At 34.4% G+C, this 14,867-nt stretch overlaps 2 protein-coding genes across 3 annotated transcripts; both read right to left on the minus strand.

The window, feature by feature from the left end:
- Positions 1–1,920: 1,920 nt before the first annotated feature.
- Positions 1,921–3,345, minus strand: LOC113290408 (zinc finger MYM-type protein 1-like). Its single transcript, XM_026540015.1, has one exon. The coding sequence runs from the start codon at positions 3,343–3,345 to the stop codon at positions 1,921–1,923; it is 1,425 nt and encodes a 474-aa protein (XP_026395800.1).
- A 2,358-nt stretch (positions 3,346–5,703) lies between these two features.
- On the minus strand, positions 5,704–9,792 carry LOC113286825 (probable protein phosphatase 2C 9). 2 transcript variants are annotated; one of them, XM_026535452.1, is made up of 6 exons: positions 9,372–9,792; positions 9,165–9,280; positions 8,403–8,639; positions 7,987–8,263; positions 6,333–6,487; positions 5,704–6,248 (listed from the first exon to the last, which is right to left on the minus strand). In XM_026535452.1, the coding sequence occupies exons 2-6, from the start codon at positions 9,201–9,203 to the stop codon at positions 6,108–6,110; spliced, it is 849 nt and encodes a 282-aa protein (XP_026391237.1). In that variant the 5' UTR covers positions 9,204–9,280; positions 9,372–9,792; the 3' UTR covers positions 5,704–6,107. The 2 variants fall into 2 exon arrangements, with proteins under 2 accessions (XP_026391237.1, XP_026391238.1); XM_026535453.1 differs by lacking the exon at positions 9,372–9,792 and having other exon boundaries at positions 8,403–8,632.
- Between the last annotated feature and the right edge of the window lie 5,075 nt (positions 9,793–14,867).

Below are 14,867 nucleotides of genomic sequence, written 5' to 3' on the forward strand. Positions count from 1 at the left end.
GTATCTTAAATGTTTAAATTCCCGTGTGAATTGAATTGTTATAAAATCAGTGTATGTAAAGCTCAGTACGATTATGAGTTAAATTAAGTAAAAATTATGTCTGTGTACTTTCAAATTGGACCACCAGAGGTCGGAGTCAAAATCAGATATTGTCTTGGATCATCACTAATGGCACTACACTCTAATTTTAAGAAAGAAAAATAATATCCTAAATTAGAAAATGATGAGTTTTTTCTTATCTGTAGAGATTTAATCCGGTTTGAGCTCGTTATATATTTTTTTTTTATAACCACAGAAACACATTATAACAAATTTATAACCAGTTTCGGACAAAATAAGAATGTTTGTGCATAAACTTAATCCATTTTGGCCTTATCCTTAAATTATGTAAAAATACATCTTTAAACCACTATTTTTTTATTGTTTATTCCTTTTATTCCCAGTTTGAGCCATATTATTTTATCAAAAAGATGAATTCCAACTTAACACGTCCTTTTGAATTATTACTATTTTTATAACACAAGATATTAATAAAACAGTAAAAATACAAATTTGATATTTCATAAAAATGCTATATAAAATTATTATTTTTTGACCTAATCGTTATGGCAATTTTGGTGCTGTTTCTGTACATATTTAGCTGGTTTTTCCGCTCTAAGGGAGATAGTCCATATGACCCTTTATCTGCAACTTATCATATGATTGCCTAATTGTGTGTTAATTATTCGTCTAATCCCTTTTATACTTGGAAGATTAACTCTAAGATCTATTACTCTCGCATTTCATACTGATCCAAAGAGAAGAGTTACACTTATAAAGAGTTAAGCTTTGAAATTTAAACAGTAGTTTTAGTTCATGGTTACAATTAAGACCTCCATATATCTGATGAATCTTGTAGGTAGAGTAAGAGATTCAGAGAGCATTGTCTTCAATATGTTTTACACGTATAATCTTTAGTACTTATTGATTTAACGAACTGAATGTCAGTGACTCCTCTGGACCTCTTAGTCATTGTCTATTCAAGCCTCAAATAACCTTTTACTAATCATCTAACACCACTAAGGAACAAACAAATAGGGCATGATCCGTATTTGTAGGGCGCTGGATTGAAACTTTTGTCCTCTTTAAGAAGCGTGGTTATTTTTTAATCAACCTCTACTAACCACATGCCTCAAGAATAATTCATTTGAAAGTATATTCTCCCATGGAAACCAAAGAGAATTCACCCATGGAAACCAAAGAGTATTAATTGACCAAAGGTACTACACATTACTTTATGTAACACATTCATTGCGTAAATCAAAGGGGAAAAAAATGAATATACACGACATATAAATATCAGAGATAAAGAAGGGCTTGATTATTTATTTTTTCATGTACATGGAACAAATATAACAGAGATAATAAAGAAGAGCTTGAGTTCCGTACGCTAGAAACAGGAAATGATAAAAGGGATGTGCCCTGCACTTTACAAAAAAATAAAGTAGATCATTTACTCGGTCCATGGCAATATCAAGATGCATATCCTCTTTTTGTAACAATTTGCTGACGGAGTTGACTGCAAGCAGAAAATGATGCCAAACAACCATGCCAAATATAAATTCAAAATTATCGATCTCGCGTGTCAATAACGAATCAGCTTCTCCCCTTGTTTTCGCACTAAATTCAATAAATTCCGACAACTCTAGCAAAGCATCCCGTATTTTAGGAAGTTGGAATTGTATTGCTTTAACACTCTCTATATGACTTTTCCATCGAGTATCCCATAACGGCTTAACAGTGAAACCAGTCACATGTTTTTTAAATACTTGCCAACGTTTTGTAGATTTTGAAAACAACTTGTATAACCGCTGCATAACACTGAAAAATGATTCTGCCTTAGGACATGATTTAGCCATATCCAGAAGCATAAGATTAAGACTATGACATGCACACGGCATATGTCCTTGGATTCTCCTTGAGTTGCCTGTTTTGCACACCTTTGTTTTTCCCCTTCATATTAGCTCCGTTATCGTACCCTTGTCCTCTGATATCATCAAAATCAATCTTAAGCTTCTCCAAACGGTTTTTCAGCTCCTCAAAAAGTCCTAGTCCAGTGGTTTCTTCCATTTTTAAGAAACCTAGAAAGTGTTCTTCAACTTTTGGAGTTGTTAAATAATCCACAGATCTTACAACAAGTGACATTTGTTCTTCACGGCTTATATCTGAAGTACAATCAAGCAACACAGAAAAATATTTTCCTTTGTGAAATTTTTCGATAATTTTCTCTCTCACATGGTGTGCCAATAGCGAAATCAACTTATTTTGTATCTTGGGACTAAGGTAATGATGATGAATGTACTGATCTTTGAAACGTCGAAGATGATCTTGCATTACTAAATCAAACTCTGCAATCATTTCAATAAAGCTCAAAAAATTGCCGTCATTTGATTGGCCAATCTTTTCGTTATCACCGCGGAAAGCTAAATTATTTTTAGCAAGAGTTTTGATAAGAGAAACTATTCTAACCAAGACTTGTTTCCAATACTCTTTTTCTCTCTTGATCTGTTCTTGCATAGCCTTATCGATAGTTTCATTCTTCTTCAATCTTCTTTCCAGTTCATTCCATTTAGACATGGATTCTAGATGCCCATGGTAGGTATCATGTTGTCTAAGTTTTTTACCAAGATTATGCCAATCCTTAGAGCCAATGGTATCCAACTGACAATCAACCCCATCTCCCTTAAACAATTTGCAACTAAAACAGAACACGCGATCCCTAATAGTTGAATATACTATCCATCTCTTATCAACCCTTTCCCCATTACTCATTTTTCGTTTATAATGACGATTAGAGAATCGTCTACGATGTTCATTGTAAGGATATTTGACATTTTTACTTACTCTGATGGGACCCTTTTCTACCAAAAATTCTCTGAAATGTTGGTCAATGAAGTTCCAATTTCCTGGATCATAAATGTTTACCGGTCCGTACTCTTCATTCTGCACTTCGTCGTTCCCGTGTTCACTCTCATTTATAGTTGGCTGTAACAATTCTTCACCTTGCACATTCTGATTATATCCACTAAGACCACCACTACTACTACCACCATTGAGCAAACCATCTTCTTTCTCCATTTCATTAACCAAATTTGCATATTCTTCATCACTGTTAATGTCATTCATTGTTTCTGCTGCTGCAGGACCATCACTTTCACTTATTCTTTCCGGAAGTCCAACACTATCACTTGTTCGAGCCAAATATTTGTTCATCGATCCTCTTAAAGAACTTTCAAGCTGCTCTATTCTTTTTCTTTTCTTAGCTTTGAAAGCACCACTCTGGCATTTTGTTTTCCTACGAGTCATAGCACTTGGTAGTTAATCCACTCTTGTATTATGTTACTTCACAGCCTACACAGGAAAAAAAGGAAAAATCAAAATTCAATTGGATAGCATATCAGCTAAATTCAAAAATCCTGGTTTAAAAAAGGGTGATCTTTGACAGTAATTTGTAAACCCAATATCATCATTCACATCATAATTTGCACCGCACTATTAAACCATGACACCGTAATTCAAAGAAGAATTAAAATCGAAATTAAAAAACCAAAATCAAAAGATTTAACAAAACAACACCAATTATATTGTTTGATTCCTTCTCCTCCTTTAATCATCATGAAACCCTAACTAGCAATTGAATAAAATTACTAATATCTATTAATAATCTTAAGAAATCAATACCCACATCAACAATATTGTTCGTTCCAGATCTTAAACATAAAATTAGAAGAAAAATAAGTAGATAATAGTACTGAATAATGACTGATTATTGATGAATAAAACTTATCAGAGGGCAGAGACTGAGAATGACGAGAGAGGAAGAGACGAACGGTTTGGGTAAAGTTATTCCTAAATGGGATCTTTGCGTATTTTTTACTTTTTTACTTAATGAATCTTGGATAATAAATGTGGGCCAAAGTCCAAAGATAATGATAATTGTTTTTCTTTGTTGGGCTTATGTCCAAAACTGCAGTCATTTTTTTTTTCTTACCCTGATCGGCGGTACACAACAACATATATACACGAGAATTTTTTTTGGGGGGCCCTAGGAGGCTGCCTATCCTGCCTAACATTAGGTACGGGCCTGACCAGGAGTATCCACGGTGGTTGTCAAATAAAAGACTAGTACGAAATCTGAAGTGTGCATGTATTTTTGTTAAACAGTGAAAGTTTAACAAGACAACTTCTTTATGATTTGCACGGGAAATAAACTTCCATTTCGAAAGAACAAGAAAATGTACTTCGATCCTTAAAAATCACATAACTTGAATTGTCTGGGAACGAAAACTAAACAGTAACTCTTGCCTATAAAAAGATTAGTTTACTTCTAAAAGCGGTGTTGTAGAAATAGTTGTGCTTAAAATCTATGATATAGTAACAAGATTGTGGTTGTTTGTTGTGTCACCCACTTCATCATTTTCAACTTACATTTGAGTTTTGAGATGTCGGGGAAAGCTGAAAAATTATCCATGAAGTAATGTAGTTGAGCGATTGGCCGCCGAGTGATTATAATTCTAATCATGATGATCTTCAGTGATATCGTATCCGATAAAACATTTTTCACGAAAAAAGTGTACCACATGGGTTCCTCGTCAGTGGAAGCTGACCTTCAAGAATTATGCAAGTGAAACTGCAACCAGAATTTAGAGGAGAATAATCTCATTTATAAAAGGATCTCGGTTTCTTTATTGGATTTTTTACATATTCAGTTTCAAGAAATGTTTATTCAGTAATTGTGCTTAACATTCTATTTGGACTTAAAAACATGTCATAATGTAAAAATAAAGTAGACAGTGTCACAACAGTAATACAAATCTTTTTATATCCTTTTGATATTTTTTAAGCAAAATTCGTAGGAAATTAAAAAACTATACTAATTTGAATTTAATGATGCAAGTTGATATATTTGGTACTTATTGTCACAAACTCAATCATAGATTCCATAGACTCGTTAGTCGTTGGAACTTAGAAATTACAAACTGTTGGGCTACATATCGTGGGCCTAAAAGTGTAACTATGGCCCAGATTGTGATCACTCGCATTTTTATCGAACCATGTATGTTTCAGGGCATACCTAAAATTTTTATAGCATATCGTATAAAAACAAAAACAAATTATTAGATAGTAATTTTAAAAGCCCCTTATACATATATTTTATTTAATACCAAAACTGTCTTTACTTATATTTTTATTTTTAAAAAATTTAAAATTTACTTTTAATGCTTTTAAAAATAAATATTTTAAATTTTCTAAAAAGTAAATTATTTAGAAAATAATTTTTTTTAAAAATTTTAATTTTTAAAAAATAAATAAATATTAATATCAAATTTTTTTATTTTTTTGTACTTTACAAGTGAAGTCCACTAAAGAAGTGTGACGCCCCAATAATAGCTTTCTTATTTTACTTTCTAACAGACACTGCATCAATTGACCACTTATGGCTGTATACATTGATATTGAGATATGGAACCGTACCAGGAAACTTTCATGATGATTTCTGTATCCCTTCTTTTGATCACGTTATTCTTTCTTTTTTGATTGCTGATACTTTTTTTTATGATCAGAATTTTTCCTCAACCAATTAGCAACACAAGAAATCTACTTCTTTTAGAAATCACAAGATATATACATCCTCTTAAGGATCATTTAACATGTATAAGAAAGCATTCTAAAGAGCAATTCTTTCTAATAAATATACAGGTACACTTCAAAAGCGCAATTTTGCAGGAACATTTAGTTAAACACAAATAAATGACAAAATCAAAATTAGCACAAAAAAATTACTTAATATCATGCCCCTGCCATTAAGGAAGCCATGCTCCGGTAAATCAATCAATATCAAACAACACACAACCTAAATAAGAAGAGAATTATGAATTTACAGAGGTGAAGAATATACGTCACCTGTTTTTGATTTCGATTTGTTTTCTTTCTTTTCTATTTTGATTTTTAAAATTCCATACTTACCTGGGGCTTCAACGAAATTCTCATCCGCACGAGGTACCAGTCTTGTAAAATCCTCAAGTACATATATAAGTCGCACAACTAGGGTTTATTAGCAGTTTGAGTTAACCCTTAAAACGCACGACGACGCAAGATATATCATCTTTACTGTCTCTTTCCAGAGCTTCCACAGTTAGTTGCTTTGCTGCTCTTTGTGGGTCCTTGATCTTTCTCGCAATATCAACCGCCTCTTGATTACTCATGACCTGGATCAGAGATAAACATCAAACTCATATGTATTTATAACATGGTTCAGATGAAATTGACAAAATCTCAGAGATAAATTGCACCTTCCAAAGACCGTCACTTGCAAGAATGAGAATATCTGTTTCAGGGTCGATGTCTGCATGTTGTATGTCTGGAACTGAACTCAAGTGTGACTTGAGACTCTTGTCACCAAAAGCACGAGAAACTGCCAACTGACCATTCACTCTAGGGACATCTCCTGTTATGAGATTCCAAAAGACGTCAACTTTGATATGGTGTGTATGGCTAGTAAACAAAGAGTATCTCGTAATGAAAGGAACAAACTTAAATATCATAGGCGAACAATCTTTAACACGATGCATTCACATCTTTTGTAAAGAATAATGGTCTGAGCACCTCTTAGTCTTTGGTAAAGATTCATATACGTAAAACTGAAGACAAAGTCATGGATTCCAGAGACCAAACTAGGGTGCAGTTTTAGAAAATGTTTCATATCATGTCTGAAAACCAAGATGCCGAGAACAGCTACCAGAAAATCACAATAAAAAATTTACTATGATAAAATATCTAACTTTCGCAATATGTTCTAGCTTCCCTGGCGATCTGAAAATTTTAGTTTGCAAAGTAGAAAACAAATAGTGCAACGGGTTGTGCAGTGCCTACGGAGTCACTCGACAAACTACTATTGTTGGTTGTTAGACCCTTAAACAAGTATGCCACTTTCACTCAACCAAAAGAGAATAATGAACAACTGAAACTGGAAAGCACCGCAATATAAGCAACAAACTACAAGTCATGCACAAAAAGATTGTATAGTGTAAGCCACGCCAAATCCTACATCTGATCCTGTGTCTAACAACCTAACAAAACCTTTTGGGCCTTTTTCGTTCAATGGAACAATGCCAAAAACAAAACCATGTGGAGACATCACTTATGTCTCAGTTTTAGTACCCATGTGTCTGATCTTAGGTATGCCCTCTTGCAAAATGATTTTATTTTGCGGGAGAACTTGAGAAAATTAGACTGATACCCTGACTTTAGTTTTGAAACACTTGACTATGAAATGGAAACCGTATGATGCATATGCATGCTTGCTTCTCCTAGTAAGACTGAAATTTCGTTCTATCAGGAGTTAATTAGGTTTGGTCAGTCTCATTTAAAAGGAACCGAGCTAAAAAGACAGTCTCATTTAAAAGGACTTTGGTTTAACCATCAAAATTTCGAATTAATAATATCGTTGCTTTAGCAAAGAAAACTTGGGTAGCGGGATGACTAAAAGAATTCCATTGACATGCTGAGAGGTAAGGTTTAGAAGAATATATCAGCACACTTCACTGCATGACAGAAATTTTGAATTATAACAACGTTGTCTCTAGTGTACACTGACATGAAAGCATCTTGATGGTATGAAACAGCCAGAAAGCAGAATCCGTTTATAGTATGCAGGAAGAATTTGACATCAACAGCATATAATACTTCCTTTAGGAGAGTGCCAGGAGATTATATGCGAGAAGAACACATAGTTGGAGTGCAATAAGTCATGCTAACTAGTCATTCGGAAAGCCCACATAACATCAGCTCTTTAAATATACACAGGTGCTTTGGCATTCTATTTCAATAAACAATGGCATAACTGACTACCCTAACATCGAACGTCACAAACCCATAATGCAACAACAACTGTGAGAAGAAAATTTTAGACCAACTACAAAAACAGAATAGGTTTAAATGGAGAACCTGGCATGTTGGAGACGAAGCCCCCTCTGTTTTCAATGCTGCCACGTTCAGTACTCGGCTCATGGTCTGTAGTCATCTGTCTTGCAATCCCTTTTTTTGAAAGAACTCCCCGTGAATCACCAACATTTGCCACCCATAACGTTCGACCGTTTACAAGTATTGCAGTAACAGCAGTGGACCCACCACGCCCCAAATCAGGGTTATGTGTAAGAATAGCTTGATCAGTCTTCTCGTACGCCTTTGTAATAGATCTACTGGGATCAGTCCAAAACTCTTCCTGGAATGAAGAGAAAACAACAATCAATTTGTTCATCTGCTTGGGCTCTTAAAAGATATTGGAAAACAAAAAATTGTGCAGGCAACCACACTCTGAACCGCAAATCAAAAATAGTTTACAACTAAAACCAAGAAGTTACCTCTTTCAAGATATTGGAAAACAAATTCTTTTGTAGGTAAGCAGGAACCGTATCGCCTAAATGACCATCATAAATAGCAAAAAGCCCAACCTCGCGTCCTTTAGTATGTACAAACTTCGCAACATGAAAATCCTCCATTGGATGATTTGCTTTCCCTTTTACCAGGCTAAACCCATACTTTATCGGACCTTGACGGCCCTTCCCAGAACCACATGCGGCGGCACGTGCTCCTGTAAGCTAAACCAACCAAGAACACAATTAGTAAAAAACAAACTTAACATGTAATTCGCACGAAACGAAAACTTAGGATAACTACAACCAAATTCATGATTTCCACAAATTCACAAAGTTTGAACAAGCACGCGAACTAAACCAATTACCAAAACTAGTATTCGCTTCAAATATGTGGCCCTAACACGGTACTCCTCTACAAATGTGTTCACAAGAAAACCCCAATTTCAGACAACTAGACACCCAATTTCTTCACATAGACACCCACTAATACCAATTCAACCAACCTTTCCTGCAGTCTAAACCTTGAATCAAACTCATGGCATACAAAAAAGTTAAAATTAGTACTCTAAACAACAGTAAGAGGCAAGAGAAACACAACAATCAATCAATCAGTCAATCAATCAATCACTTTTTCCCACTAGTACAAAATCAGCTAAACTACAAACAATCCCTAAACACTTTATACTAGACTCTAATCACCCAATTTAACAAAATTGAAACCAAAAGGGGTAAAAAAAATCTTGTTACCTGAGAATAAGCAGCATTAAAGCAGCATAATTTCTCCATATAAAACCAATCACAAAATTCTCAACATCTACTTCTTCAATTAAACACAAAAACCCAAACCTCAAAAACTCCCAAACCTGCAACATCAAAAATCAAAAACCCACTATTAAAAACCACATGAATCACACAAAATCACTCAATAATACCAAAATCTCATCATGGGCTCACCTGAATTTCTTCAAAAAAAAAAAAAAAACACTTCTGGGTTAGTACTAAATGATATTACTCTCAAAATCCTTCTTCTGAAACACACAGATGAAGAAGTAGAAAAGTATTCTCACAAACCCTTTGCTCTAAGAGAACATATAAAAGCAGACTTTAATACCCTGTTGACTTTCCCTACTTTGGTTTCTCCTCTTTTTATCTCTCTCTCTACTGTTATAAAAATCCAATATTTTTAGTTTTCTGTTTGATTTCACTCAATTATTGTTTCTGTATTCTTCTTTCTTTCCAAAAAAATTCTTCTGCAAAAGTTAAATAAAATGGTATAGACTATGGAGAGGATGAGGAGGAGTATAACCCTAAAAGAAAATTGAAAAAAGTTTGAGAATATATGAAGGGAAATGGTCTTCTTCTCTGCTTTAAAAAGTAGGTAAATTTATCTTCTTTTTTTTTCTTTAAAGACTTGTTCTTCTGTTCTTGATAGTTGACTTTTCTCATTGACTTATTTGGCCCACATACTGTATATAATAATGTAGGGGTGTAAATATTACGCGAAAATACTCGGCCTGACTGTATCCGCCCGAGCCCGCCTGTACCCGAAGTAGTCCAAAGCTTGTTATGGCCCGTCATGGACCATCCGGCCTGGTCTGGATTAATTTATTGGGCGGTCTCGGACTTTGCGATTAATTATGATGCCCGGCCTGATACCCGGTCTGGTGCCCGGTCTGAAAGCCTTCTATGTGCCATTAATCATTTAATATCCTCTTAAAAAGACTTAAAAGTTACAATTTTATAATTGTCAATTTTATGTCAAGAAAAATAAAATATATAATTGTTTTTTTACTTATAATTAACCTTTTCAAAACATTAATGGTAATATATTTTCTTATTAGAAAGTTTATTGTACTCTAATTAATTATTTATTATAGGCTAAAATTTAAAATTTGTCAGTGTAATTTAAATATAAAATAATACTATCACTTACGATATGCGATGTTGGAAAGGATATTATATTTAATACCGTTCATTTGAAAATTTAAACTTAAAAAAAAACAATTCAAAATAGTGGCCTGTCCGGCCCGATCTGGCATGCCCGTATAAAAAGCGGGCTTTGGGCGTTCTTTGGGTAGCAAATTATCTACTTGTGCCCGGCCTGTCCGACCTGAATTTGTTTACGGGTTCACAAATATTAAGCCTGACCTGTCCGGCCTGTCTTAGTTTTTGGGTCAGGCGGCCCGGCCTGCCCGAATTTACACCCCTGTAATAATGTCATTAAATTGTCATCATTTTCTTTCTTTTTCTAAAAGTAATTGATTCTTACACCTTTACTACACTCTACCTACAAATGTGTGATCATCATGGTCGGTGTAGAATTCACAGTCCAAGGTTCCAGCTCTACTGGTTTTTGAATTAATGAATATTGACTATTGGTCCAGATGTTAGGATCATGTCAATGAATGATTCAATTAATAACGGCTTTGCTACACACTGATACGCACCGAAAGGGATCTGACGGTCCCTAGCACCGCGTTCTCAGCATCGGGAGGGTAATGGACGGAAACCATGTCATTATGTCATTTCATTAAGATTAAATGTCATTAGGTCAACGGAATAGACATAACATATACACGAAGCAGAAGTAATTCTTAGAATTAAGAAATAGGATATTTTCTTCATATTTTTTGTTTTCTCAATAAGTTGTTTTGAAATTTAGATTCAAAATTTACTATGATTACTTGACTTGGTTAACTTGAGATGGTATTTCTTGAGTGTTATTCAAACATTCTCTCTGACGTCAGTTTATATCGAATTCAATTTTAGATCGGGCCTCTTTTTAATAATAGCGTGTTTGAATATAAATTTATTATTTCTGATTTCTGCTTAAGTGGAAGTCAGAAACATAAGTCAGAAGCAAAACTATTTTGTTTCACAAAAAGATAAATTTTCGATTTCTAGAAATCGTTTTGAAATTTGATAAGCAAACTGACTTCTGAGTTTTCGACTTTTAGAAATCAAAAAACTGCTTTTGATGTGCAATCCAAATAGGCTATACCGAGTCTATGTTGAGACTCGAACTAAATCAATCATCTTGTAAATTAAGCAAGTGCGTGAAGTTAAAGTTAATTCAAGTTTGGAGCGTCCAGTGATACAATTTTACTCTTTCGCCTAACCATGTATTTGGATATCTCCCGTACCTTTCCCAATATGAACATCTCTATTACATATGAACAAGCTAAAATTAGTTATTTTTAATTGGAATTTGCCTTTCACAAAATTGGTTAAAAAGACTAAATCAATAATTCCTGGGTGAAAAGGACATTTAGATTTTGATACTGTTTCAATGGACAAAAATATAAAAATAGGGAGAATGTAAACAGTTTCAAATACTTTTTCTTATTTTTAATTTAGATCAGGATGCATCCAGTTTCATCATTGCTATTTTTTAAATTTAAGTCAGGATGAATCTAGTTTCATCCTTGCTACTTTTTCGGTGTCTATTTCACCCATACTAATTTTTACTCGTCCATTTAAATCATGTTTTAGAAATATTTGGACAAATGACCCATTTTCCGTTTGGCTTTTAGCATTTCCCTCGTTGATAGTCTTACTTCACGGATCAAAGCCACTTTTCATAATTCTGAGAGTATATATAGTTTCGTGCAGAAGGAAAAGATGCACTCATATCGTATGAATGCACAGAAATAACTTGCAAACCAAATCACCAAAACGAGCAGAACAACAGTGATAATACAACAAAATGTAAACTTAGTAGCCCATTTTTGTTTGTCTTGGCAGAAAATGTAGAATCCGTAAGTTGTTGTTTTTCTGTTTGGTCCTCAACATCGAGATAGGTTTCTCACACCTTTTTCCTCAAAACTCTTCTTTTTTTGTGACTTAAGAACAGTTCTTTAGCAATCACCATTCATCTTTGGTGAGATGATATTATCATGGTGTTACTTTCAAATGAAAATTTTCATTAAATTCCAAATGAAAAGATGTTTGTTTGATAATGTTTTTTGGCTTTATCTTTTTTGCTTTCTAATCCAAGTACTTTTTGTTTCGCTTCTTCTTCATAGATTGAGGCTGAAAATGATTGTAACCACATTAGAAAGTTGTAAAGATATACACTCTTTTAAAATATGGATGAGATGAGTTAATAGCTTGTATTAGTTGATGTTGAGTCGTCTTAACGACGATTCATATGACTTTCATCCAAATTAAACAATGAAAATGAGATTTCTCACTTTAGAAAAAGCTTGAGGCACAAGTAAAATCGAATTTCTTTTGGAAAGATTATTGTTTTCTTTGAGAAAGTAATTATCACACACGGTATGTTGTTGAAGATGGTCCTAGTAACCTGTTACGTCTACCTTTATAATGACTTGAACAACATTTCAACACGTATAACATTTGGCCTTTTTTCTTACCCTACTTGTTTTAGGATGATGGGTGCCATTAATTTACAGGTATAAATGTACGGACTTTTTGTAGCTCAAGAAAACAGCAAGTATAAATTCGGCATAAATAGAAGAACACTTTCAGTGCTGTTGATTTTGTTGACTGTCAAGATGGTTTGTTGGTGTCGAGCATGACAATTTGTTCGTGTTGGCTACCTAATTTTACAGTTTCGTAGACAATGTAAAAGTATGTAAAAAAACCAACAAAAAAGAAAAAGAAAAAACATCAAATGTTAAATATGAATTCCATTTAACTCGTGACACAATATGTTTGAGCCATTAACCACTCTGGATATACCCAAAAATTATCAGGTGCATTGTAGCATACACCTTTATCATGGGCGCTGCCAGTTGAGGGAAAGTGGTTACGATTGCCACCACTTGCCACGGATTATTTATACTTTGACATTGTACCAAGTCCCCTTGGTTAGTCGTCTAATTCATATTTTTCCACCACATGGTGAATTTTTTTGCCCCTTCTTACGTTCGTTCTTGGCTCTGCCAATGCACCTAGCTGGCTAGCTTTAAATCTATGGTTATCCACCTTTACCTAAATTTTACCACTTACAATCCAAGGGTCACGAGCTAGGGTCAAAATCTTACCCATATACGGAAAGTACAACAAGTTATCATGGAAACCAATTTTACTTATCCAAGGATCTTATTCCAACTCGCAGTGCATACTAGGGTTTATAGTTTATCCAAGGTTCTTATTCCTACTCGCGTGCATACTAGGGTTTATAGTTTTTGCTTAGAAAACCTATCTAAGAAACTTATCAAGCTACGTACACGTTGAACTTTAGCTTAGGCGAGATGAATAGAGTTGTTAGATTTCTTCTTCCTGTGGGTGCTGGTTGTGGTGGTTTATGGTTAACATTCATTGGTACAGAAAAGTTGGACTCCTACCTGGATCGGAAGAAAGATGGATTTGTTAACTGCGAAAGCTCAAAGAACCCAGACAGAACTCCGGGACTGTTTACGAAAAGATTAAGTTCTTTGTTTACATATATAGATAGATTAAGTTCTCTCGAAAAGAAAATTGCTGATCTTGAAGAGGAAAACCAAAATATCAACGCAAGATCGAATACTCTTGAAAAAAGTGTCGTAGACAGGTTGGGTTCACTTGAATCGAAGCATCAAGATTCTTCAAATAGATTAAATTCTGTTGCAGATAATGTGGGTGCGCTTGAAGTAGAGCATCATAGAACTTCAAGTAGACTGAATGTTGTTGCAACTAATGTGTCTATTATTGAAGGGATGCATCAAAATACCAGAAGTAGATTGGATTCTCTTGAAGGGACATACAGAAGTTTCTCAAAGAGATTGAATTTTCTCGAACAGAATCCTACTAGTTTTTCAAGTAGATTGAATTCTTTCGAGGAGAAACATAGTGAAGTTAAAAGAAGATTGTATAATGTGGAATGGAAATATGATAGTTTGGTTCGTAAGAATCAAGAACAAGAGGGTAAAATCAAAGAACTTGACACAAAGGTGCGGTACTTGAAGGGGCGTGAGGTTGGTTTGAATAGTATTGTTCGACGAGAAGATTTGAAGTAAGTAGAGTCGTCCTTCATGGCTAATACAATGTCTTAACTTTTATTATTCGTGTGCTTTATATATCTGTAAGAGTTTGATTTTGTAATTTAAAAGATTTTATTTTCCGAATGAAGTGTTTTTATTTAAATTTGCTAGATCATGATAATTAGAAGCACGTATTATTCGACAACTAGATTTTGTGCCCGTGGTGTGCTCGGGCGGCTTTGTAAACTTGGTTCACCAATTCAATCTACAACTACAAATAGAATGTCATAGTTATGCACCAACTACAAATACAATGCATCACTGCCTCTTTCTTTGAACCATTTTTTATTTGGTAAAGTTCGACTTCGCCTCGCCCCGTCACGTAAAGCTGGCCTTCGGCTTCGCCTCGCACAAAAATGGAACGCCTGAATTTGGTAATGCTTATGCACAACAATGGAACGCCGCACAACAATGGAACGCCTTATTGTTCGGATTTTTTAAGCTTTCCAACTGGTGACCCCCC

The sequence above is a fragment of the Papaver somniferum genome, chromosome 6, assembly GCF_003573695.1.
Source record: "Papaver somniferum cultivar HN1 chromosome 6, ASM357369v1, whole genome shotgun sequence".
Classification (NCBI taxonomy): Eukaryota; Viridiplantae; Streptophyta; class Magnoliopsida; order Ranunculales; family Papaveraceae; genus Papaver; species Papaver somniferum.

What these genes read in the sequence shown, in the direction of transcription:
- LOC113290408 (XM_026540015.1), bottom strand. Translation starts at nt 3,345, where the DNA reads ATGACTCGTAGGAAAACAAAATGCCAGAGTGGTGCTTTCAAAGCTAAG.
- LOC113286825 (XM_026535452.1), bottom strand. Translation starts at nt 9,203, where the DNA reads ATGGAGAAATTATGCTGCTTTAATGCTGCTTATTCTCAG. An exon ending in TTTCCAATATCTTGAAAGAG is followed by an intron (nt 8,264 to 8,402) that starts GTAACTTCTTGG and finishes TCTTCATTCCAG; the next exon opens with GAAGAGTTTTGGACTGATCC. An exon ending in CTTCGTCTCCAACATGCCAG is followed by an intron (nt 6,488 to 7,986) that starts GTTCTCCATTTA and finishes ATCTCATAACAG; the next exon opens with GAGATGTCCCTAGAGTGAAT.